Source organism: Heloderma suspectum, chromosome 4, assembly GCF_057233095.1.
Source record: "Heloderma suspectum isolate Gila_16-S chromosome 4, 16-S_ref, whole genome shotgun sequence".
Lineage (NCBI taxonomy): Eukaryota > Metazoa > Chordata > Lepidosauria > Squamata > Helodermatidae > Heloderma > Heloderma suspectum.
Window position 1 is genome coordinate 63,955,925 of NC_139461.1, and position 26,499 is coordinate 63,982,423.

The window sequence follows — 26,499 nt, forward strand, 5'->3', positions numbered from 1 at the left end:
AGGGTGTGAACTATAGCTGTAGATGTTTAGGGTGAAATCTAGCAGTGTGATAAGGATGATCACAAATAATAATCAAGCCAGTGTGTCTGACCTACATCTGTCTCCTCCTTAGGTGCTGTAACTTGTATGTGGATGAATGAGCAATGCAGCAGTATAATCACTGGTGGGGAAGACAGACAAGTCATGTTCTGGAAACAGCAGTACTAAGTGCCTTCCCCCTCAAACATATCAATGTTCAAAATATTTTAAAGTAAACTTTTAAAAGGACCGTACCCACATGTAATGATGCCTGCTGTGGCTCAGATAAAGAGCTTTGGTTGCCTCTAGCTGAAATCTCAAATATTACAATGTCAGAGTACAGTATGCACTTATTTGTTCATGGATGTAATTTCCGTTTGGGATGTTTGCCTATATATTCAGCTGAAAATAAAGACTTATTTTTCTGTAACCAAAGATGTTGTAACTTGTGATAATAGTAACCCACATAGGAATGAACAGTATCTATTAGCCAAAATAGGCTTTACCCTTTCCCTGAATTTAGTCTGCTCATTCATTAAATGCTTCACTTCAAAGTCTTCCTACCTTATGTCCAGCTGGCCAATATTCTTACAGAAATATCCCTTACAATGACCACTGATAGCTTTACAAGATATTTAAAATCATTTGAATAGCATCAGATTCTCCTGCTACAACAAACAGCACTAAGCTGTTAAATCTAAAGTCTCTGTTTGCTATAAAGAACTACCGTTTTCAAGTCAGTTCCAGAGTAACTACGCTACAATGCTTTTAGGTAAAGTAACTTTAATGCTCAGGGAGTCAAGGAATCAAGATAATAATCTGATGGTTCAACCATACAGTAATCACAACTTGGAGATCTGCAGGCCAGTCACAGTACTCCCCTTTCCCTAACCAAAGGTCTGAAGCCAATACACAAGTAACAGACTGGACTCTCTGCTCCAACATTAGGGGTCATAACTTCACATGGCAGAAGCAAAGCACCCTCCACTCCAGCCCACTCATTTGCACTGGATCACACTGTCAACAGAGAGGGGAATTTAGAGATATTAGTCAGTGCAGTGTGCCATTTAAAAAATGAATGTTTTTTCAACTTTATTTCTGATTTAAGATGGTTAAGGCAACAGAATATAAGCATATGATAACGACTTCGTAAGAGCAGTAAGACAAACCTAAATGGTCATGTGTACATCTTACTATTTAAAATGTCTATGGAATGATAAATACTAGCTATGCTCAGCTTAACTGGCATGCTTTTGTAAACAAGATTATTAGAACCAGATAACTAGCACTACAAGTCATAATTGTAAATATCCTTGCAGACAGAAGGGTAGTAGAAAAACTAATTTATCTCAAAAAGTACAAAGAGCAGCAGTATACTCGAATCACAGATAGCAAATACTAACACTTGCAAGATACATTAGTTTTCTTCTATTCCAATGGCTTATAGAAAGTGTTGAACTATAACCCTATGAAAAAAGCATACAGCTTGTTTTGTCAAACTAGAATAAGGCTACAAAATTCATAGTTTGAACAAGGTAATGTGTTGGATTGGACATTCCCAGCCATAGCATAATGCAAATGCTTAATGCAGCATTTCATCTTGGCTTTAAAGAAAGGCTCATGTGCAGAACGTAAATGTTGCAGAGTAAATAGTAGCCCAGGTTTAGCAGTGTTTTCATTGCAGATGCAACCAAAAGAAATGTTAGACTTCAGGGATGGTGTGATCCATTAGGCTTTTCATAATGCTTGAAGCCATCCTGGAAAAAAAGAATTAATCTTTAATAATTGTTAACAGAATAATGGAATAGGCATACATTCCAAAGCCACAAGAATACCAAATCTAGGTGAACAAAACAGTGAGGTCAGATGGTACAAAGACCACATGTGCTTTAAACTCTCTCAGTGCTGAAGCAAACAGACATTTCCTAATCTCTATGTAGGAAAAATACTTGCTGACAAAACTTGCAGCAGCTTCCCAATCCACATACTGGCAGCAAAGACTGCATTCATACTAAAGTCGTCCACTGATAGAAGCTTCCTTATACTGTAAGGAAACTTCTACCAGTGGAGGAGTGTAACATGAACGTCTTCTTTGCTGCCACTATGTGGATGAGGCTTATATCAAGATAGATTATGTACTCTTTTTAATATACCCTTGAACAATGGGCACATGCTTAAATCTCATTAAAATCAAGAGCACTTAGAAATGCTTAAGCTTGGTGGGATTTGCCTGCTTTGAAATTTCTATCCAAACTGTCACTTGAGTACTTTCAATTTCTATACTCAAGTTCTCCACTAATTTTGTTAGGTACGTTCCAATTTTGTATTAGGTTAAGTTGGATCTAATTTGTATTAGATGTAATTTCCAACTCAGATGTGTTTTACACATTTTTATTTACGTTGTTTATTCTGGAGACAATGCAAAGTATGCTCAGCCTGTGTTCCATGCTTTCACAAGATAGGCTCTTTAAGTAAGCTACGTGCAATAAATAAAGTATTTTACACATACCTCTTTATTATGTGTTCAAAAATCTGGGAAGGCATGATTGTGATGGTCACTACATTTCCAGCACTTGTCAATATATCTGCAATTTGGGAATCCTGTTGATCAAGACACAGAAGTCATGAATTGCGAGAACCTTAGTGCCCAGCTAAATTGTAGTGATAACATTGATTGTTATCAATAAAGCTTGAGCTATACTGAGGAGGTAGATATAAATGCTTTAAATAAAATGCACATACAAACACAAGTAAATTATAGTCAGCTGATTAAAACAGGACTAAATTCTGGACAGCAGTTAACCCAGCATTGTCATTTAGCACTCATCTGGCCACCTCTTACCTACAGCTATCCAGTAACCAGGTGCAGACCCATATTTGGAGCACAGCTTATGCCCTATTGCTGCCATTATTGTCCTCTTGCTGGAAGCTACAGGATCTCCAAGGCTAGCAGGGGACTAGTATTAGAGATAAAGGGTTGGATCCAGTGAAATCAATGGGACTTTAGTTATGAGTAATTTCTATGGGTCCACTCTAAGTATGATTAAGTCTGGAGGCAAATGTCATATGTATAGCCACTATTAGGCAACTGAACATGTGGCTCTAGTTATTTCCTTTTACTAGCCAGAAGAGTAAGAGTCTAACTCATCTACAAAACTCTAGCAATCAGAATGCCCTGCTAGGCAAACAGAACATGGGACAATATCCAGTACTGCTGCGCTGCCTCCGCTGGTCCCACTGTGCTCATGGAATCCACCACTTGCACAACAGGAAATTAGTGGTTCTAAAGGTAATCCTGAAAATGAGCAGAAATACTCATTTCTGGAATAAGGCTGGTGAGCTCCGCTGATCTGCGCCCTTACAGAACTGAACGTTTCTGCTTGCTTCAGTGACAGTATTGGATACTGCCCACGATGCTTTTGCTATCGTGGAAGCTCTTTGGGAACAGCATGGGAACAGCAAACGGGCATGGTAGTAGCTGCCAGGAAGGTGGCAGTGAACAACCCCAATAAAGGCAGAAGTTTGCTTCACCACAACAGATGAAATGACTGATGCTGCTCCCTTGTGTTAAAAGCTGAAAATCATGTAGATTAATGGTGCAGGATTAAATGAACATAGTCCTGAGGATTACATACATTACTGGCCATCTGCAGTAATACAGATTTCCTAATCTCTCTTACATGCCAACTCCACTGGACAATTGAGACATGTTCCATACAGGTAACATCATGGGATCATGACCACTGTCAACAGGAATTAGAATTATGTAGAAATGCTTTCACATATACCTTGTTAACTTAGCAGAATATTACCTATCTTCTCCAGAAGACAATGTTTACATATATTTAAAGGGAACATGCTACTCACCTTCAGGCCAATTACATTCTGTCCATTAATTTCACAAATGTTGTGTTCTGTCAGAAGTCCATTTCTAGCAGCAGAACTGTCTTTTACTATTGAAGTTATCTTTCCATTTTTGAATATAAAGCCAACATGTCCTGTGCTGTCCTTGTGCATGGTAATAGTTCGTCCAAAAGGCCTATGCAAAAAATGTTTAGAACTCATTTTCTAGAATATTTACTGAATGTAGTACGTCGCCAATTATACAGACTGATTAGTCCCATGTCAGCTAGTCACATGAGACTGTGATTTGAAGTTTAACACAGAGAACGAACTTATACACACTCAACTAACAAACCCACAAAATAGTCATTAACAGATGCACAGCGTTACCTGTCACGAATAATCATTGAAATTCTCTCTCCAGGTGCCTGCTTCAGAACTTTATGAGCTTTATCAGAACTCCATCCTGCACAGTTTTCACCGCTGATTTGCAGAACTTGGTCCCCAAACCGCAAACCAGCCAGTGATGCTGGAGAATTTGCCTGAACCAACTGAACAAACATACCCTAAAAAACCAAACACATTTGCACGTTAAGATAAACAAAACATCCAGTAAGCATCCAACACATTAAAAAACACGCAACAGAAACGTAGGGAACAACACAGCACATGTGCATTTGCAAACAGCTACCACTTTTCTTTTTTTTAAGTCCTGAGTTTTCACTAATGCTGCTATATATTCTGGTTCAATGAACATTTTTCAGTCTTAAAAAAATTCTAGTAAAATATATTCAGCCAATATTGGTCTCTCTTATCAGTAGTATAATCAGCTTTTTGTTATCTGTGAAAAGACTCCATTTAAGAATGCTAACAACTTTCTCTTTTATCTTCTCATAAATGTAATGCAATTAACTCCTTTAAAAATGTGTTGCCTCCCTTATAGCAGTTATTCATATTAAAACATTCAATGGTTAAGTAAATAGTATGCTAGGTGATCTACTAAAGATGATGTAGTAGATTAACAGACCATTAAGAAAACTGTGAAGCATACAAAATTCAACCACACTTGGATTAGCAATTCTTTAACATCTCCTTTTTCAACTCTAGATAGCTGAAGTTAATGGGTCAAAATAGCATACAGGATATTATACATACATTGTCCACTGATTTAAGACGAAGACCAATTTTTCCATCCTGATCTTTACACAAGATTATTTCACGGATTCCTTGCTTAATTTCTGCTCTACGAATTCCAACATCATTTCCAGTTACCGGAGCCACCATGTAATTTACTGCAGAAGGCCTTGCAACAAGCTGAAGGAGAGAAAATTTATGTAAATAGATTAAAAACAATGGCAGTCTAATCTCATTTACAGGCCTTTGATCTAAAAGGGACAGATTCATGAGTGAGAGATTCCAAGACAACAGTTTCTGAACAACTACAGCAGTCACAGGACTGGAGTAGTTTCAGCTGGGCACACACATCTATTGTTTCAGCAGAGCACTTTTATGGAAGAGTAGGTACTTCTGCATAGAGAGGTATTTCTGTTCTTGCTTTTCCAGAATCCTAAAGAGGGAAAAGGCTGGGGGGGGGGGGTGTCAACAGAAGCATGCATCTTGCTTTTAAAAAGTAATTTAGTCCTCAAAACTCAAGGAAACATTCCTTCGAACTTATGGAAAGGATTGGACAGACTTACAACCTGATGTACAAGAAGAGGACAGCACTCAGGGTGCAACAGGTAAAGTACCTTAATCTTGTATTTTCTAAAAAATGGATTATAAATTTTTAACTTGGAACATTAATGGGGCGAATGCTCCTAAAAAGAGAAAGAAAATATTTTACTATTTACAAAAATTGAAACAAGATATAATATGCTTACAAGAAACCCATATTAAGAAATAAGATACCAAATATTAAATTAATTAAAAAGTAGGTGAAGAGTTTATCACTGCAAGCCGAAAAAAAGAAAATAAATTAAGGTTCTATCAAAAAATACCACGTTGGATATCTTCACAAGAAGCAATGCATAGAAGAGAATTTGATAGTACGCATAAATGGATAAGATATAATGATTTACTGGAACTGTCACAAGGGGAATATAAATTAAAATCAAGGGAAAGCTTATTGGAAGAAGGTCATGTATGTCAGTGGTTTTCATATTTGCAACTTAAAGGTTTAAAATAGATGTGAAAAATGGTGGATCTGAACAAACAGAATCTGAGTTTGAAAAAGCACTGTGTACAAATGATGAACATGTTATTGCTAAACTGTATAAATTACTGTTAAGGTATGAGACAGAGGATGAACAAGTAAAAGATTGTATGATAAAATGGGCACAAAATGCTGGTCATAATATATCAATGGAAGAGTGGGAAAATACGTGGGGAAAAGATTTAAAATTTACTTTATGTACAAGTCTTAAAGAGAACTTTTATAAGATGATGTATAGATGGTATATGTCACTGTTTAAATTGTCTAAAATGTATAAAGGTGTTTCTGGAAAATGTTGGAAATGTGAAGACCAAGAGGAAACGATTTATCATTTATGGTGGACTTGGAAAAAAGCTAAAACATTTTGGAAATGTATACAGTCTTTAGCTCAAAGAGTATTAAAGACTACTATAGAACTAAAGCCAGAAACTTTTTTATTGTGACTAACAGATAAACATGTAAAAGAGAAGGGGGGAACCCTCTTTCTCTACATGACAACGGCTGCAAGGTTATTTTATGCACAAAAGTAGAAGAATGAAACAATGCCAATTTTGAGCGAGTGGATCATGATAATGATGGAGCTGGCAGAGATGGCAAAACTTACCATTATAATCAAAGAAGGGTCAACAACTAAATTTATGTTAAACTGGAAACCTTTTATAGAATTTGTATAAGAAATAGAGAAAAATGATATCTATGTATGTGGATTCTGAACTTTGAAATGGTTGATTCTCTTTTTTCTGTTGTTAAAATTAGGAGATAGGAGATAATGTCTGTGAACTCAGTGTATGATATGCAACTAAGTCAAGAACCAGAGAATAATAATAATAATAATAAGCATTTGTTGTGTAAGGGGAGCCAAAGGTAGATATCTTACAATCTTAAAGAGATATTTTAGTGTATGTGTATTGTTGTTGTGTTTCTGTTGTTGTGTTTTGTTTTTTAAAAAATAAAATAAACCAAGAAAAAAAAACTCAAGGAAACGAAAAAGAAATAGCGCTCACTGGTCTGACACCTACCCCCTGAGAATTTGCAGCAGGAACCATCGCCAAGTCTCTTTGTATCTCTTCTTCATTCAGGACTAGACCCATATACTGGGAAAGTTCAGGATACAATTTGGGATATAAGTCTATAGAAGGTAAAAAAAAAACCCAAAACACAATAAGCAATAAACTATCATCATCCTCATGGGCCTGCTGAGATTATATCTTTGCCCTCGCTTGTACACACGGTGAAATCAAGAGCAAGTCTCAGTCTTGAGCAATCCCATCCTTCCCTTAGAACATATAGAAACTTACTGCTGCACTTAAAGATGCTGCATTTACTTATTTATTCAGATATTTTATAAATATTTATTCAGATCCCTGAACAGCATGTCTTCCCTTCTACTGAGCCCCACTATGGTGGAGAGAATTGGCTACTACTGGAAAATCAAGTTGCAAGGCATGGAATCGATGCCATACTATCCCATTTCCAAGTGTTCTCAAATTCCAGGCTGATTATATAAGCATTCAGCTCAGTTTAATTCACTTTACAGCAGTATGTTTATATATACCAGACACACCATTCCCAGAAAAGCTCAAGAAAACCAATTCCAGTTTTATACAGCAAAGGTAGTAGTATAATATTTTCCAAATACGAGAGTATAGTGGAGAAGTTCACACAATATACCAGGCTTCTTTCGTTTTAAGGATTAAAACCTGTATAGTTCCTTTGTTTTGAAATACTAACTAGATCACCACTAGCTTTAGCTATATCCCACCCAGCCTTCTCTGCAATCTCTGCTCATTCATGCATCTCTGGGAAACACGCATACATTTGGAGTGTGTAAATTAGAGGAGTTGAACCTCTTTCACCCAAGGGCTGAATACAATTTCAGAGAAGCTCTCAGGTGCCACATTACAGTGGTGGACAGTTCTGAAAGCAAAAGAAGGTAAGGTCCAAAATCCCAGCATATTTTAGTTTAAAGTTCTTACTAAGCCTTAGAAGAGGTATTTCAACCTTTTAGAATGGGAAAACAATGTGCAAAAGCCAAGAAACCACCGAGCTAATGGCAGTTGGGAGAAGGGGGCAGGGCCATCTGGGGAACACTGGAGGGCCAGATTTGGCCTATGGGCCTGAGGTTCAACACCCGTGATGTAAATAAAAGGTAAGATCTCAACAAGAGAAATATATATAATGACTACAAGTCTTCAAACACTTAAGAGTCCCTTTGAAATCATTTAAATGTATGCTATGTCAAGAACTGCGCAATTAATGTTGCTAAAACTTGTTTTCTGTCCTTTGGATCTTACATCTAGCCTCATTAAATATGTAGAAGAATGCATTTTTGAGAGACATATTATTCCCCTGCCCACCCACCCGCTTCTTACATTTTTCCATATAGTAACTTACTTCCATCTTGGAGGATGGGGGCTGAGGCTTCAGATAAAATTGCTGGGTTGGCTGGGTTTGAAGCAAAAGATGTTTGGGCCTACACAGGAAGAAAAGTAAAACACTCTTTACGAAGTTTATTTAAACTGCAGGAAATACAGTGTTCTCATCTGATTTGTTAAAGAATAGTGTATAGCTAAATCATGTTTGGGTTAAGTGAGCATTTGCATTGATCTCACTAACTGTGCAAGACAAACTTGGTTTAAGGAAGCACGTCTCTAAGGGCTAAACCAGACATGATGTAAGAGTTCCACAATAAAACATCTCCACATTTGTTTAGTTAATTTCAGTGCAGCCATGTTCGGCTATAATTTGATTAGGCAAGTTGTAAGGGAAAATTATTAACCCTCCCCTCCCAGCAGTGGTTCCCTTACCACATAAACAAAAAACCCCACAGGAGATCTTAGTCTCAATACCTTCTCCTATATTGTATCTAGTTTGGCTCTAACCACTACTATATACCAGCCTGATCCTATCCTTCAAGTTCTGCTTGACATCATAAAGTAAAGTTCAAACGTCCCAGATACAGGATTTGCCTACTGCCCAGCAAAAGCAGCATCCATCACTGCTGTTGAGACAGTCCTGATCTCTGGTCCCACATCTATCTCTGTGCTGCCTAAGAATACTTTCACAGCACTACATATGTCATCCTAGAGGCTACATGAGCACCCAATATTCTTGTAAATCTGCATTATGGTACACACATTAAAAGAATATGCATAGTAAGCTCAGCAAACATAGATGGCTCTGTGCTGCTCGCCAGGCACTGAACTTTTCCTTCAGAGTACAGCTGCTATAGTCACTGTACTGTATAAATAGCCAATCTATAGGATCAGGCTGTCCAAGAAGAGTCACTAAACGGCTTTTGCACATAAAGTACAGAACTTCTGAACTTAGGAATTTTCTTCAGAATATTATATTTTTATAGGCTGACAGAGTTTCAAAGGTAGATAGATTCCTCTACTGAACTGCTAAGTAATCTAACTAGAACACAATTGTGGAGCAAATCAAAATTCTAAGAAATAAAGATGGAAATATTAAAATTCAATACTACGAAAAGGGTCAATCAGCTACCCAATATAGCCTCCAAATTAATAATTTGTCCAAAGGGCACAAAACCAGGTATAAGGATATGATCATGCACACACACAATCATAAAGTAGAATCTAAGCTCCTGATGGTTTTAGGATGCAATCCTATGCACATTTAGATTTAAAAAAAAAGTCCTACAACTTATGCTAGCTGGGGAATGCTGGCAATTGTAGGACTTCTTTCCTATCTAAACATGCATAAGATTGCACCCTATAGATGGCCGCCTCCAAACTCAGAGGCAACTGCCTATCCAATGCACGGCTGGAGAAGCCTGTAAGGGATCGTCTCCTCCACGCTCCAGCCGCCCTGCATCTGTGGCTAGATGGCTGATTTCAGCAGGACGTTGGAGCACGGGGTTGGGAGGCCGGACTACACATAGGAAGTGTTCTACTGGCATTTACAAACTCCCACCCCCGGGAACACCCCCTTCCCCCCCCGCTCCACGTTGCTCTTATGAGTGCAGAGCCCGTGGATGATCTACACTGCCTACAAGGCGGCAGGGGAGGGGGTTCTCTGGGAACCGACCTCCCAAGTGCAGGCTCTGAGGTCAGTTCCTGGAAATCGACCAATCCTATGGCCGTCTAGCCACTGTCTAGCGGTCACAGGATTGTACCCTGACTCAGTTATTATACAGCTATCCAATTGTTATTCAGTACTTCTTCGTGATCTGCTGTTGTAAGTGGCATTCACACTGAGAGTTCCTGCCAGTTTGACAATGAAAGTGCAGTAACAATGGAGTCCTATGCACATTTAGTAGCAGAGGGGATAAAAATCTGTTTTTTTATTTTTATAACTGATGTAGCTCCTCTCTAAGAAGTTGCCATTTTAAAAAAATAACATGGTTTAAAATGAAATCTGAACTTAACATAAAACTGGACTTAGGCTGTTTTCAGTGTAAAGAAAATCATGGGAAAACACAATTTCCACTTTCTAATCCCAGGGAGGTTGGGGAAGTCTTAAACAGGTGTTTGGAGGCAGTTTGGGATGGTTGAACCTAACAAGCTAAAACTGAATCCAAACAACATAGAGGTACTGGAGGTGGAGAAGTTGACTGGTCTGGATGGAGGTGTACAACCAGTTCTGGAAGGGTTGCACCCCACCTGAAAGACAGCATTTGCAGCTTGGGGTCCTCCTGGACCTGGGGCTACCTGTGGAAGCACAGGTGGCAGTAGCTAGGAAAGCCTTTTACCAGTTTAGGCTGGTATGCCAGCTGCAATCCAATCTAGGAACAATGGACCTTACCTTCAGTTACTCATGTGCTGGTTACATCCAGACTAGACTTCTATAAGGTACTTTACGTAGGGTCTGCCATTCAGAAGCTTCAGAATACAGCCATCCAGATGCTTATGGGATCAAAGTGCTCAGAGCAAACTACACTAACCTTATATCAGCTTCATTGTTTACTCCCGGCCCAATGTATGCTGACCTTTAAAACTCTTAAGGCGTTTGCCACCAGATTATTTGAACCAATATGTTCTAATGTTCAGAGTAATGAGTTAGAATACTTGCTTGGTCACAAAATGTATTAATTTCAAAATGGGAAACCCAATTTAAATCAATCCACCCTGCTTAGGGGTAACTGCTCTCAAGATCAATGAACTTGGAAATAATGGTGGAGGTGTTACACAGCCGTATTCGATTCAACTTTATAGTATTGGAAACAAATACACACTGCAAATAATTATCCCTACCAACTCATAAACTAGGCAAGCAAAAGAACTTCTGTTCCTAACTCTACCTTATTCCTTAGTTACCTTTGCGTTTCCTTAATATTATTACATCTGACCATCACAAAGTTGATTGGAAGCATACTGAAATACCCAGAGGTTTGTCTGATATCTAAACTCATAGGCTAGACTCAAAAAAACCATGCAGTTACTTAATTCTGTAGACTTAGGGCACAATCCTATGGGTTGTGCCCTTGGTACTCAAAACCCCCCAAACTCGAAGGCTTATGAGTATCCTATGCAGAAAGGGAGGTGCCTTGTGCCTGCATGTCTGCATTTTAGTTAGACGGGTGATTTCACCCATCTAGAAGAGGCTTCGGGGAGGAGAAGGGAAGGAGGCTGGGGCAGCCATAGGAAAGATCACAGGAATGCTGCTCTAGTCTCCTCTCCGCCCCTCCCTTGGGAACACCCCCCTTTTCTCTATCTCAATGCTCCATTTTACAAGCGTGGAGAAGCAGTTGGTGTGGTTCTCTCCATGCTGGCTATGAGGGGGAGGGGAGTACAGTTTCCTGGATCCAAGCCTGGAAAAATCCTATCTCCCCCAGATGCTGTCTAGGGGACACAGGATTGCTCCCCTAAGCAGTTTTAGAATTGTGCTTCTTAAATATCTGCATGATTAATACTGCATGATTAATTTTCAGAGTGAATTTCAAAAGTAATATTAAGTCAGAGTTTCTTTACTGGGTGTATACATATACTTGGGCAAGCCTAAGCTGTTAGGGCGCTGGACCTGGAATAATCATTGCAACAACACTTATTCAACATACATGAATTAAAGCTAACATTCATACAAGAATATTTTTATCTCCTAATCTAGAATCTACAGTGAAACCTATTTCAGAAATGGAATCTTCAAACTATTACAGTTTTTATCTTTAACAAAATAATAATAATTTCCCGGATGAAATATATTTTGACATACCTGAATTACTTTGTCCACCTTCAAATCTTCTAGGGAAGGATACAGTGACATTTTCACACAATTTCACTAGAGGAAAAATAGATATATAAGAGTTTTGAGCCAACTGAACATCTTCATGTTCATTTTGGATGCAATTAAAAAAAAAGGCATGGATTGATTGACTCAGCTGCATTTGGGATTAGGCCTTTAAAATTTCTATACATTTTTGCTTGATACTGAATAATTCTACAAGTCACATCTGTGTACTTGGCAAATAACAGCACCATCCCAAACATGTTCATTCAGAAGCAACTTCAATTGTGTTCACCAGGACTTACTATCAGACAAGTGTCTGTACCAGGAATAGGTAACCTGGTATCCTCAAGAAGTTTTGGACTACAACTCCCCATTGAACTTATATGAGTTGTAGTTTAAAACATCTGAACCTTCTTCTCCACTCCTTCCAAACTTTGTTCTCCGATAGGTTATTGGACAATATTGTCTCTTCCCTTCTCTACAGGAGCAGAAAGAAAGATACACACCCTTAACACCTTGCAAAAAACTTATCTGATCATGATTGGCATACTTGCTGGCCACCAGGCCAGCTCAATTTGTGTTCACAACAAAGCCTTCCTGTATCTCAAGTCCTCCAGCATGTGCAGATAACCTGGGAAAAAGGCAGTGATTTCTCTCATGTGCTGGGATAGATATAGTGAAGATAAGAAAGAACAAGAGAAGAATTCCAAAAGCCATTAAAAAAAAAAAATAGGCACATTTAAGTATGACTATACCTACTCAGCCCCTTCATGGATCACTGCCTTGTTGTGGCGAAGGGGCTTGCTTAACTCAGTGAAGCCATAAGCTATGCCGTGCAGGGCCACCCAAGACGGACAGGTCATGGCAGAGAGTTCTGACAAAATGTGGTCCACTGGAGAAGGAAATGGCAACCCACTCCAGTATTCTTGCCAAGAAAACCCCATGGAACGTATCACAAGGCTAAAAGAGATGTCGCCGGAAGATGAGCCCCTAAGGTGTCCAATATGCTACTGGGGAAGAGCAGAGGGTATTTCCAAGTAGCGCCAGAAAGAGTGAAGCGGCTGGGCCAAACCCGAAAGGACACTCAGCTGTGGATGTGTCTGGTGGTGAAAAGAAAATCCGATGCTGTAAAGAACAATATTGTTTAGGAACCTGGAATGTCAGATCAATGAATCAAGGTAAGCTGGAGGTGGTCAAACATGCGATGGCAAGATTGAACATCAACATCTTGGGAATCAGCGAACTAAAATGGACAGGCATGGGCGAATTTAATTCAGGTGACCATCATATCTACTATTCTGGGCAAGAAACCCTTAGAAGAAATGGAGTAGCACTTATAGTCAACAAAAGGGTGGGAAAAGCAGTACTGGGGTACAATCTCAAAAATGATAGAATGATCTCAGTACGAATCCAAGGCAAACCATTCAACATCACAGTAATTCAAGTCTATGCCCCAACCACTGAGGCCGAAGAAGCTGAGGTTGATCGGTTCTATGAAGACCTACAACACCTTCTAGAACTAACACCCCAAAAAGATGTCCTCTTCATCATAGGGGATTGGAATGCTAAAGTAGGAAGTCAAGAAATCACCGGGATAACAGGCAGGCATGGCCTTGGTGTACAAAATGAAGCAGAACAAAAGCTAATAGAGTTTTGCCAAGAGAACATGCTGATCATAGCAAACACTCTTTTCCAACAGCACAAGAGGCGACTCTACACATGGACATCACCAGATGGTCAATATTGAAATCAGATTGATTATGTCCTTTGCAGCCAAAGATGGAGAAGCTCCATACAGTCAGTAAAAACAAGACCTGGAGCTGACTGTGGCTCAGATCATGAGCTGCTTCTTGCAAAATTTCGGCTTCAATTGAAGAACGTCGGGAAAACCACTAAACCGTTCAGGTATGACCTAAATCATATCCCTTATGAATATACAGTGGAGGTGAGGAATAGATTTCAGGGATTAGACCTGATAGACAGAGTGCCTGAGGAACTATGGACGGAGGTCCGTAACATTGTTCAGGAGGCAGCAACGAAATCCGTCCCAAAGAAAAAGAAATGCAAGAAAGCAAAGTGGCTGTCTGATGAGGCTTTACAAGTAGCTGAGGAAAGAAGGGAAGCGAAAAGCAAGGGAGAAAGGGGAAGATATACCCAACTGAATGCAGAGTTCCAGAGAATAGCAAGGAGAGACAAGAAGGCCTTCTTAAATGAACAATGCAAAGAAATCGAGGAAAACAACAGAATGGGAAAGACTAGAGATCTCTTCAAGAAAATTGGAGATCTCAAGGGAACGTTTTGTGCAAAGATGGGCATGATAAAGGACAAAGAAGGCAGGGACCTAACAGAAGCAGATGAGATTAAGAAGAGGTGGCAAGAATACACAGAAGAACTATACAGGAAAGATCTGAATGTCCCTGATAGCTATGATAATGCGGTCACTGAACTTGAGCCGGACATCCTAGAGAGTGAAGTCAAGTGGGCCTTAGGAAGCATTACTAACAACAAAGCTAGCGGAGATGACAGTATTCCAGCCGAGCTATTTAAAATCCTAAAAGATGATGCTGTTAAAGTGCTGCATTCAATATGCCAACAAATCTGGAACACTCAACAGTGGCCACAAGACTGGAAAAGGTCAGTTTACATTCCAATTCCAAAGAAGGGCAACGCCAAAGATTGTTCAAACTACCGCACAATTGCGCTCATTTCACATGCCAGCAAGGTGATGCTCAAAATCCTACAAGCTAGGCTTCAGCAGTATGCGAACCGAGAACTACCGGAAGTACAAGCTGGGTTTCGAAGAGGCAGAGGAACTAGAGATCAAATCGCCAACATTCGCTGCATCATGGAGAAAGCAAGAGAATTCCAGAAAAACGTCTATTTCTGCTTCATTGACTACGCTAAAGCCTTTGATTGTGTGGATCACAACCAACTGTGGCAAATTCTTAAAGAGATGGGAGTACCAGACCACCTTACCTGTCTCCTGAGAAACCTGTACGAGGGTCAAGAAGCAACAGTAAGAACCAGACATGGAACAACCGATTGGTTCAAAATTGGGAAAGGAGTACGACAAGGCTGCATATTGTCACCCTGCTTATTTAACTTATATGCAGAGTACATCATGAGAAATGCCGGGTTGGATGAATCAGAGGTCGGAATTAAGATTGCCGGGAGAATTATCAACAACCTCCGATATGCAGACAATACCACCCTAATGGCAGAAAGCGAAGAGGATCTCAAGAGCCTCTTGTTGAGGGTGAAAGAGGAGAGTGCAAAAGCTAGTTTGAAACTCCAAATTAAAAAAACCAAGATCATGGCATCTGGCCCTATCACTTCCTGGCATATAGAAGGGGAAGAAATGGAAGCAGTGACAGATTTTACTTTCTTGGGCTCCAAGATCACCGCAGACGGTGACTGTAGCCATGAAATTAAAAGACGCTTGCTCCTTGGGAGGAAAGCTATGGCCAACCTAGACAGCATAGTAAGAAGCAGAGACATCACCTTGCCGACAAAGGTCCGTCTAATCAAAGCTATGGTTTTCCCAGTAGTAATGTATGGCTGTGAGAGCTGGACTATAAGGAAGGCTGAGCGCCGAAGAATTGATGCTTTCGAACTGTGGTGCTGGAGAAGACTCTTACGAGTCCCCTGGACTGCAAGGAGGTCAAATCAGTCCATCCTAAAGGAAATCAACCCTGACTGCTCATTGGAAGGACAGATAATGAAGCTGAAGCTCCAATATTTTGGCCACCTAATGCGAAGAGAAAACTCCCTGGAAAAGACCCTGATGCTGGGAAAGACTGAAGGCAAAAGGAGAAGGGGACGGCAGAGGATGAGATGGCTAGATAGCATCACGGATGCAATGAATATGAACTTGAGCACGCTCTGGGAGAGAACGCAGGACAGGAAGGCCTGGCGTGCTATGGTCCATGGGGTCACGAAGAGTCGGACACGACTGAACGACTGAACAACAACAACAAATACCTACTCAAAATAACCTTGTTTATGTATCGCATACCAACTTAACCTTATTATTAACATTAGATTTTTTGGACAGAAAAGCAATTATGTTCTCGTTAAAAACCAAGCTCTTAAAATATTTCAGGATTTGCATGTAACCAAGGAGATATCTGGCAACTGGCCAGAGCCTTCGCTCCTGCAAAAACACAAAGCCAGTATATCCAAGGAGATCAAGATCCTCAAAGATTTGCCAATATTTCACTCCTCTCCATAGTGCTACAAGCTTCCAGGAACCCACATCTACATTTCCCCATGTCTTTGGTTCACCCCAGCACTATCTACAAGGCTATCAAGACAATGTATGACATCCTCAATGTCAGCGGTAACCACACTGCTATCAAATTTAATTTAGATGTAAGTGGGAAATTGCCAAGGAAGTCCAATGCAGTCACATTTAACTTCAAAAGAGACGCCTCAAGAATGAGGAGAAAGTTGAAAGGGAAAGTCAAGATAGTCAAATCACTCCAGAATGCTTGGGGTTTACTGAAAACCACAATCATAGAAGGTCAGCTAGAAGGTACCATCAATTCAAAGAGGTCAGTAGCATAATGAACAGTGTCAAGGAAAGTATTGGAGAAAAGGCAGCTTTCTTCAGGAAATGGATGTTGTACCCATACAAGGTGAGCAAAATCAAAAACTTGCACAAAAGAAATGCAAGCAGATAATGAATGCAAAAAACTGAGGTGCATATCACTAACATTAAATTACAAAAATTAAATACATCAGAAGCAGGAAACTGGCTAGGGAAGCAGTTGGGCAGTTAGATGATGGGGGTAAAGGAGCACTAAAGGAGTATAAGGATATTGCAGAGAAGCTGGATAAATTAGTTAGATCCGTCTTTAGTCTAGGGGATGTACAGCAAATACTTGTCTGAACTGACATTTTCAGGAATGAAGTCTGAGGAACTGAGGCAAATAGTGGTGAAAAGAAATGAAGTTCTAAACCTTATTGACAAATCGAAAACAAATAAATCACTGGATCCAGATGATGTCCATCCAAGAATTCATAGAGCTCAAAGTGAAATTGCTGATCCTCAAACAAAAGTATGTAACGTGTAGGGTTGTTGGAGGATTCTGTCTGGGGGGTGGGGGTGAAATCCACTGAGCTTTCTGCAACTTGCCCCACCCCCAGACTCTGACTCATCAGCCTGCAAGTTGGCCCAACTCTACGTGTGCAAGTCGGGTCAGCTCTTGAACTTCCACTGCCATGCACAACCCTCCCTCTCTTCCTGCCGGTCCTCTTATCGAGAGCAGGAGAGTTGCGCACGGCAGCAGCAACAGTGGCAGCATTGCCGCCACTGTGTGCAACTTCCCTGCTCTCCCTGCCAGTGTTGGCCACAATTTGCACATCAATAAGCACTTTCTGGATGCAGTTTGCGCAAATTACACTAATTACAGCTGTAAGTTGCCCAAGTTATTTGCACATCTTGCCATTTTTATAAAAAAAATAAAGTGGAAATCCATGAGTTCTGGCTGGAGGCCCATGGCTTGGCTCGTGAATGCAAGCTGAGCTGAGGGCTCTGGGGAAATCCATCGAGTCCCAAGAAGGCCAGATTTCCCCACGACGGACATCCCTAGTAACACATCCCGAAAATCATCTCTATGTCAGAGGACTGGAAAATGGCCTAAGTAACACCAATTTTTAGAAGGGATGTGGGTGGGTGTCCAGAAAATTACAGGTGGCTTGCCTTAAGAGTTTCAAAGCAGAAGAATTAGATGCCAATAAGGATATATGTATTTTGTTAAATCCGTTCCATCTGCGTTTCGTAGACTGTCAGGCATCTTTCATTCTGTTATCCCCTCACTGACAGAATTGGAACTGTTTTCACCAGAATTTCGTTCTACTTGCGCTAATTTGTATTAGCATTAATGCGCACTTATTCAAATGTGCATTAGTTAATGCAAGTTAGCACTAATAAAAATTAATGCAACACCCGCCCCCCCAACCCACAAGTCTATGGAATCCAAATGACTCAGAAAAATCTGGTTCTCTACAGAATCTGCAGGTGGATTCACAGAAATCCGAATTCATTTGAATCCATTGAAGATTTCTCCAACATCCCTAGATTCCAGCCTTGATTTTCTTGCAATTTCTTTACAATGCTACTTGCTAAAACTGACCAGTAGTCTTAGATGTTTATTGGGGTCTGCAAGAAGAGAATCACAGAGAGTAGCAAAACAGTACAATGGTTTGCCCTGGATGATGAAAATAATAGTTCAGACTATTTATCACATAATTCATAGTTTTAAACAGAAAGGGGTGGCAGAATAAAGCTGTGTTCTCATGTTGCTAGGACAATATCTGGAGAACAAACCTAGAAGAGGAAAATGTTGAGGTGAGCAAAAATGAAGTAGAGGATACTCCTTGGAAAAGGGTGATAGTTAGGAGCAGAAGCCACGGTACACCAGTGGAAACACTGGAACTATGGAACTGTTTCCAGGTACCTGAGGATGAGACTGGAGGACAGCCTGCGGAGGAAGAATTACAGGGGAACCTGCATGAGAGCAAGCAAGAGACTGAAGGTCAACCAAGCAGAGGCGATGAAACCAAGGCCAACAACAACAAGAAGAGAAGAGTGGGAGACTCCTTGCTGTGTGGGATCGAAACCCAAGCAAGTCGCAAAGACCCATGGACTCACCGGGTATGCTCTCTCCTGGGAGGATGGATTAGAGACGTGACTGAAGGGTTGCCTGCACTCATAAAGCCCACTGACAGGAATCCCTTTCTTCTCATCCATGTGGGAGCAAATGATACTGCCAAGCAGAGCTACGAAGAAATCACTTCAGACTTTGAAGCTTTGGGAAGGAAACTCAAGAACTTTGGGGCCCAGATAGTTTTCTCATCCATCCCAGTAGTTAGAAGAGGGATCGAAAAGGAAAGAAAAATACTCTGGGTGAATGACTGGCTATGAAGGTGGTGCTGGTGTGAGAGATTTGGATTCTGGAACCATGGGCTATATTTCCTGGAAGATGGACTGTTGGCAAGGGATGGGTTGCACCTCACAAAGGCTGAGAGAATGTGTTTGGCCACAGCATGAAGAACTTCATCAAGAGGGCTTTAAACTGAATCTTATGAGGGAGGGAGATGTAAAGTTGGGGGTAACTAAGGATGAAGGCTCATGCACCACAACGGAGAGAACAGCTCTAATAGCACCCAATAATAGCCTTCAGAAACATGTAGGAAGAAAGCCAGACTACAAAGCACATGATCTTCGATGTCCATATACTAATGCCCAGACTATGGGAAACAAACAGAACTAACTTGAACTGTTAATACAGGAGGGGAATACACTGTATTCATGATAGGTGTAACAGAATCCTGTATTCAGTTACACCTATCATGACTTGATAGGTGTAACTGAAACTTAGTGGGATGATTCTCATGACTGGAATACAGCAATTGAAGGATATAACTTGTTCAAAAAGGGTAAAAAAGAACACAAAGGGAGGTGGAGTTGCACTATATGTTAAAAATATGAACCTCTGCACGGAAATACAGGAGGATGAGCTTGGTAACCCCATTGAAAGCATCTGGGTTAAAATAAATGGAGCAAAGAATAAAAGGAACATGGTGGTCAGAGTCTACTACCGGCCACCCAATCAAGGAGAAGACAAGGATGAAACTTTTGAAAAGCAAATTGCCAGTGTTTCAAAGAAGCATGATGTAGTTAGTAGTAATGGGGGATTTCAATTTCCCTGATTTATTTATTGTATTTTTATCCCACTCCTCAGCCAAAAAAGGCTCCCGGAGCGGCTTACAATCACTGAACAAAGAAGACAGTCCTTACCCGCAGGCTTACAATCTAAAAAAGACATAACACACAAGGAAAAGGCAATGGGGAGAGGATAAAAAAGAATTAGGTAGACTGTCAGCAGGGCTGGTGGGATGGCCCTGTTCTCCCCTCTCATCTCCCAAAGGCGGGGCAGTACAAATGTCCTCCTACAGAAAGTAGAGGAAGGAACTAGAGGATCAGCTATCCTTGACTTGATCCTAACCAACAGAGATGACTTAGCGGATAAAGTAGCAGTTACAGGAACTCTGGGGGAAAGTGCCCATGTTATACTTGAGTTCTTGGTTCTAAAGGAAGCAAAAGCCGAGTGTAGCCAAATGTGTAACCTGGATTTTAGGAAAGCCAATTTTAATAAACTCAGAACAATGATAAGTCCCATGGTAAGTGACTCTAATGAGAAAAGGAGTCCAAGATGGGTGGGAGTTTAAAAAAAAAAAGAATTTCTAAAGGCAAAATTACAAACAATTCCAACAAGAAAAAAAAAGGTGGAAGACAACAGAAGAAGCCAATGTGGCTTCACAAAAAGCTTAGAGATGACCTGAAAACAAAAAAGGATGCATACAGGAAGTGGAAGGAAGGCCAAGCAACAAAGGAACAGTACAGGCAGGTAGCACAGAATTGCAGGGATGGCGTCAGGAAGGCTAAAGCTGAGGACGAGCTGAGGTTAGCGGGGGATGCTAAAAAGCAACAAAAAGGCTTTCTTCAGATACATGCATAGTAAAGGACAGAGGAAAGAAATGGTGGTTCAACTATTAAATAAGGATGGCAAAATGATAACAGATGCAAAGAAAAGGCAGAAGTGCTCAACTCCTACTTTGGCTCAGTCTTCTCCCAAAAGAGGGTCTATGAGCCCCTTGTCAAAGGCAAAGTACAGGCTGAAGGGGCAGGATTGCAGCTTGAGATCGATAGGCATATGGTCAAGGAACACCTAATTACTTAGAATGAGTTGAAATCTCCAGGGCCAGATGAACTGCATCCTAGAGTAATAAAGGAACTGGCAGAAGAACTCTCAGAACTGCTGTCTATTCTCTTTGAGAAATCATGGAGGACAGGGCAAGTGCCAGATGATTGGAGGAGGGCTAATTCTGTCCCTCTCTTCGAAAAGGAGGAACCTGGGAACTGCAGACCAGTCAGTCTGACATCAATCCTTGGGAAAATTCTGGAGCAGATGATAAAGAAATCCATCTGTAAGCATCTTGAAAACAATGCAGTGATTACTAAAAGCCAACATGGATGTGACAAGAACAAATCCTGCCAGATGAATCTGATCTTATTTTTTTATCAGGTAACTTCCTTTGTGGACTGTGGGAATGCTGTGGACATCATATACCTTGACTTCAGCAAAGCTTTCGACAAAATGTCCCATGATATCCTGATGAGCAAACTAGCTAAAAGTGGGCTAGATGAAACAACGATCAGGGGGATCCACCGTCAGACTCAAAGAGTGCTTATCAATAGGATCTTCTCAAACTGGGGAGAAGTAACGAGCAGGGTACCGCAGGGCTCAGTCCTCGGCCCAGTGCTCTTCAACAATTTTATTAATGACTTGGAGGAGGAGGTACAGGGAATGCTGATCAGATCTGCAGATGACACAAAATTGGGTGAGAAAGCTAATGCCCTGGAAGACAGAAACAGAATTCAAAGTGATCTGGATAGACTGGAGCACTGGGCTGAAAACAACAGAATGAAATTTAATAGGGATAAATGCCAAGTTCTGCACCTAGGAAAAAGAAACCAAATGCACAGTTACAAGATGGGGGATACTTGGCTCAACAATACTACAAGCGGGAAGGATCTTGGAATTGTTGTAGATCACAAGCTGAATATGAGCCAACAATGCGATGTGGCTGCAAAAAAGGTAAATGCTATTTTGGGCTACAGTAATAAAAGCATAGCTTCCAAATCCCGGGAAGTACTAGTTCCCCTCTACTGAGCACTGGTTAGGCCTCATCTGGAGTACTGTGTCCAGTTCTGGGCACTGCACTTTAAGGACGCAGACAAACTGGAGAGGGTTCAGAGGAGGGCAACGAAGATGATCAGGGCACTGGAAACAAAGCCCTATGAGGAAAGATTGAAAGAGCTGGGCATGTTCAGCCTTGAGAAGAGAAGACTGAGGGGAGATAGGATAGTGCTCTTCAAGGACGTGAAAGGTTGTCACAGAGAGAAAGGCCAGGATCTCTTCACCATCATTCCAGAGTGCAGGACACGGAATAACGGGCTCAAGTGGCAGGAAGCCAGATTCCGGCTGAACATCAGGAAAAGCATCCTGACTGTTACAGCAATATGACAAATGGAACCAATGACCTAGGGAGGTAGTGGGCAATCCCACACTGGTGGCATTCAAGACGACGCTGGACAGCCATCTGTCAGGGATGCTTTGACTTAGATTCCTGCATTAAGCAAGGGGTTGAACTCGATGGTTTTATAGGCCTCCTCCAACCTGACTATTCTATGATTCTAGGAACTTGTGCCTAACAGTGCAATCCTATTCATGCTTAGATAGAAAAAAGCCATACAGTTCCCAGGAAGTTCCCAGGAAGTAGGACTTTTTCTGTCTAAACATGCATAGGATTGCACCCATAGTTTGCTTTTCCCCTCCTCATCCCCTTTTCCTTTTGTGATGTGTCTTCTACATAGGCATATATGGCATATAGGCTTATTTTACCACCTTCAAATGAATACCTATTTGGTTATCTGTTCTGCTTTTGTTGAAGCCTATGTATAATTGCTAGAAAGTTGTATTTTCATATCTATGCATTTTATATGTATGCATTGATATGGATATATACAAATTCATGTATATTTTTAAAATATAAAAAAGAGACCACAAGATAGTAAGCCTGAGGGGTCAGGGGCTGTCTTGGGTGTTTTTATGGAACTTTAAAGATGCCCTGAGAGCCTTTTTGGCTGGAAAGTGGGGCAAAAATGCTTTAAATCAGGGGTGGGGAACTTGAGGCCTTCCATATGGTTTGGCTTACAATTTCCATCTTCTCTTAGCATTGGCTATGTTGGCTAGGGATAATAGGAGTTATAGTACAAAACATGTGGAGGGCTACAAGTTGCCCACCCCTGCTTTAAATACAGAATAAATCCTTACTAAAATCCAGTAAGGCTGAACCACTCCAAAACCCACTAACACAGCTGGCCTGAAATCTCAGGAATATCAGCCATATACCAGTAGCAAACCCCATTATAAACTTACCCAGAAACACCATATATTGGCTTAAATCCAATGTTGCACTAGCAGATGTCTGCAAGCAGATGGGACTTTTCTTCCTTCCCCCCAGCAACTCTCTGTACTCTACCGAAACCTGCTCCCAAGGGCTGTCCAGCCCTCCAGCACATGTTTCCAAGGCACACAAGGGCTGCAGGGCGGAAGGAGGAATCTCCCCACTCCCAGTTCTGCGGCTTCAGTTCCATCAATGGAATGACAGCATTGGATCCTACCTATTATACACAGTGAAAACCACATCAGTGTTACTTACTTCCAGGTAGAGTACTTTGGACAGTGCAACCCAATTCCAAAGCACTTTACTTTAAAGCAGGGCCAGGGGAAACAAAAGACTGCCATTAAATCAAATGCTCTTCAAAACGGCTTAAGATGGGTTTTTTCCCATCAGGAGCAAGAAGCAGAAATATATGGCACTGACAACACACTGATTTGGCTTAAAAAACAAAACAAAAACTAATATATAATACTATAAACAATTACAAACAACTAGTTCCTCTGACAATTTATGCTTTTAAAATGCTTGAGTTCAAAACCGTTGTGGCCCAATGTGGAGGAAAAGAAGGTAGCAAACATTAAGTGGCCAATGGTGGGTTTTTTTAATTCAAGGAGCTTGAATTTGTCTCATCTAGATTTGCATTTGGAAATGACAACTTGGGATCTCTAAGGCTGTAATTCTCAACACCTTTACTAGGAAGTAAACATTAAACACAGTGGGGCTTACTTCCGAACAAAACATGCACAGGATCGCGATATTAGCATTTATACTAAAGCTATCTCCGCGCGGAATACACAGAAAGATGACAGATAACGTATGTATTAAAACAAACTAAGTTGGGACTCCATCAAAGCAGAAGTCACAATATAATAGTTGGATCCCCTCTTAATTTGCTTTTTTAAAAAATCGGGCAGATCCTGTTGACATAGCCGCAGGAGTGGAAAAGATACCGTGCCGCCCACAAAATTAGAACTACTTCCTTCTCCCACCTTTAAGCAAACATCCTACGTAACGAAACCGACGTAACCGAGTCTTCATTCCTTCGTCATCGCATTCCCCCCCCCCACCCAGCCCCTTTCCTTACCGAGCTTTAGAAAAAGCGACACCCACCCAAAGCCGCCTCCTCGATCACCCCGTTTCCCTCCCTCCATCACTCAGCCTCGGTCTCCGCCCAGCGCCGCGGGAAGCCAGCCAGGCCTGGGTTACCAACGCTCCCCCCGCAGCGTCGCTCCAAAGCCTGGGAGTCCAGCCAAGTTGCTCCCCTCCTCCCTCCCTCCCTCCCTCGCGAGACTCAGAAGAGGGGCTCCGATTCCCGCCCGGCATTTCCCGCCCCCCCAGGCGAGGAGGGAAGAAACAGGCCCACAAACCAGGGCGCGGCCCTTTCCTTGGGATTCTAAGCCGCAGAGCCCGCTGTGTAGCCCAGAAGCGAGCGTGTGAAACGGCAACCAAGGCGTGCCTCTGAGCATGTGGAAAGTGCGCTTTCCTCGCCCTTGAGGGGCTGCAGCTCCGGTCAAGGGGCGTTCTTTCCCGGGCGGGCCCGACCCTCAGCTCCCGTCCTCTTTCTTGAGGAAGAAGGAAGCCGCCCCCTCACACCGTCCAAGGCCCCCGAAGAAGGCAAGGCAAGCCGGCCCACTCCGCTTCGGCCTCCCCTGCCTGCCCCGCTGTCTCTCATACCGTCCCCTGAGGGACAAGGTGCTCACCGAACGGGGCGACGGCCTCAACTCCCAGACCGTTAAGCGCAGGGACGACTCCGAGGCGGAGGCTCTTTCCTCAGGTCCTGGCGGTGCCTCTGTGGAGCGGAGGAGGACTAAGCACAACCAGCTGGAGGGGAGCCTTACGCGCATGCGCCCCCATCAGGGCTCTCGTGACTCCGGACGGAGGAAGGATGATGGGCGGGGGAGTCGCGATGAGTCAGGTCGGCCGAGGCGTTGCGTCGCCTCGCTGATCGATGGACATTTCCCCCAAATCAGCCGTGCGCCGGCTTCTCCCCTGTACGAAGGGAGAGATGCTCCTGCAAGCGGCTGCTGCCCTGAACCAGGAATGGACAGGACAGACTTCAGGCTCGTGAGATCTACTTTATCGGGGTTTAATTCTTCCCTACAATTAACGGCTACCAGATCCAGGTGTAAAATAGTGGCTCAAGGGAACGGAGACATGCAAAATGGTGACTCAAGAGGTGGTACCATTTACCCACTGCAGCCCTTTAGACATAAATTTCTTGTATTTATTTATGTATTTTTTCAGTATATCGTGGCTAAGATGATCTGTATGTATAAATATAAATCTGCGTCTGAGGTACGACAGATCGGGGATTCTAAAATCTGGGAATCAAAATCTTTTTGTTGCTGTTGGGAGTCAGAAACCCAAATCAAACATTACAAATCAACAAGCAATCTACCAATAGGATCTGTTCTACCTATGGCCCACCTTTGCTGTGTAAACATAGACTGTTCACACCTTTGGTCTACTCGTGCAAATAGCGTTTGAAGTAAGCTCATGTGGAAGATTGCAGGGGTTGACTAGAAAAATCACAAGAGTCGTGGAAATAGCCATGGTGATCTTGATTGTGCCCCCACATAAGATGTTAATTTAGACCTTAAAAAACAAAACTGGGAGGGAGCAATCCTATGGCCACTAGACAGCGGCTAGACGGCCATAGGATATGCTATTTTCTGGGAACTGACCTCCCCTCCCACTTCCGCATTGCCTCCGAGGCAGCACGGAGAAGCCCTGTCCTCCGTGCTCAAAATCGGCTGTCTAGCAGAAAAAGCAGGGCAGGAGAGGCGCGGAGGGAACAATCCCCCCGTGCTTTTCCTGCCTTGCTTTGGATAGGCGGTTGCCTCCGAGTTCGGAGGCAGCCACCTATCTAGATAGGATTGTGCCCTATTATTAGCAGTACATTTAGTCTGTGGTGGTGTCTACATCTCCCCCCCAATCAAATCAAATGTTACTGCACCTGTTAATGCCTATGCAAATGTTCTACTTGCGGAAACATGGAACTTCTGGGAGCTGGGAGATCCAGGTTCTAGTCCCCACTCGGCCATGGAAGCTCACTGGGTGACTTTGGGCCAGTCACAGACTCTCAGCCCAACCTACCTCACAGGGTTGTTGTTGTGAGGATAAAATGATATATGAGAAGATACGGAAGTTGTGACTGATCTGTGATGGCTCTTACATGCAACTTGTCACTTGATTTCTCCAAC

The 26,499-nt window shown here is 41.9% G+C and overlaps 3 protein-coding genes across 10 annotated transcripts in view; 2 read left to right on the forward strand and 1 right to left on the reverse strand.

Moving 5' to 3' along the window:
- Positions 1-1,770, forward strand: part of NSMAF (neutral sphingomyelinase activation associated factor) — a 56,378-nt gene extending 54,608 nt beyond the window's left edge. For all 4 annotated transcript variants that reach the window (XM_084849468.1, XM_084849466.1, XM_084849465.1 and 1 more), the window contains one exon: positions 113-1,770. In XM_084849468.1, the coding sequence (XP_084705594.1) occupies positions 113-207 (95 nt within the window). In that variant the 3' untranslated portion in view covers positions 208-1,770. The remainder of the gene's footprint in view (positions 1-112) is intronic.
- On the reverse strand, positions 783-25,148 carry SDCBP (syndecan binding protein). Of its 3 annotated transcripts, none has more exons than XM_084849481.1 (9): positions 24,997-25,148; positions 12,248-12,313; positions 8,468-8,546; positions 7,093-7,202; positions 5,017-5,175; positions 4,252-4,427; positions 3,886-4,057; positions 2,528-2,619; positions 783-1,775 (listed from the first exon to the last, which is right to left on the reverse strand). In XM_084849481.1, the coding sequence occupies exons 2-9, from the start codon at positions 12,296-12,298 to the stop codon at positions 1,721-1,723; spliced, it is 894 nt and encodes a 297-aa protein (XP_084705607.1). In that variant the 5' UTR covers positions 12,299-12,313; positions 24,997-25,148; the 3' UTR covers positions 783-1,720. The 3 variants fall into 3 exon arrangements, with proteins under 3 accessions (XP_084705607.1, XP_084705610.1, XP_084705609.1); XM_084849484.1 differs by lacking the exon at positions 24,997-25,148 and adding an exon at positions 24,407-24,705 and having other exon boundaries at positions 788-1,775; XM_084849483.1 differs by lacking the exon at positions 24,997-25,148 and adding an exon at positions 24,381-24,572 and having other exon boundaries at positions 788-1,775.
- Positions 25,149-25,162: 14 nt separating this feature from the next.
- CYP7A1 (cytochrome P450 family 7 subfamily A member 1) overlaps positions 25,163-26,499 on the forward strand; it is a 44,421-nt gene continuing 43,084 nt past the window's right edge. Inside the window, exon 1 of one of the 3 annotated variants that reach the window (XM_084849478.1) lies at positions 25,163-25,472. The gene's annotated coding sequence lies outside the window, so the exon portion shown is untranslated. The remainder of the gene's footprint in view (positions 25,473-26,499) is intronic. The other 2 variants (XM_084849480.1, XM_084849479.1) reach the window with 2 other exon arrangements.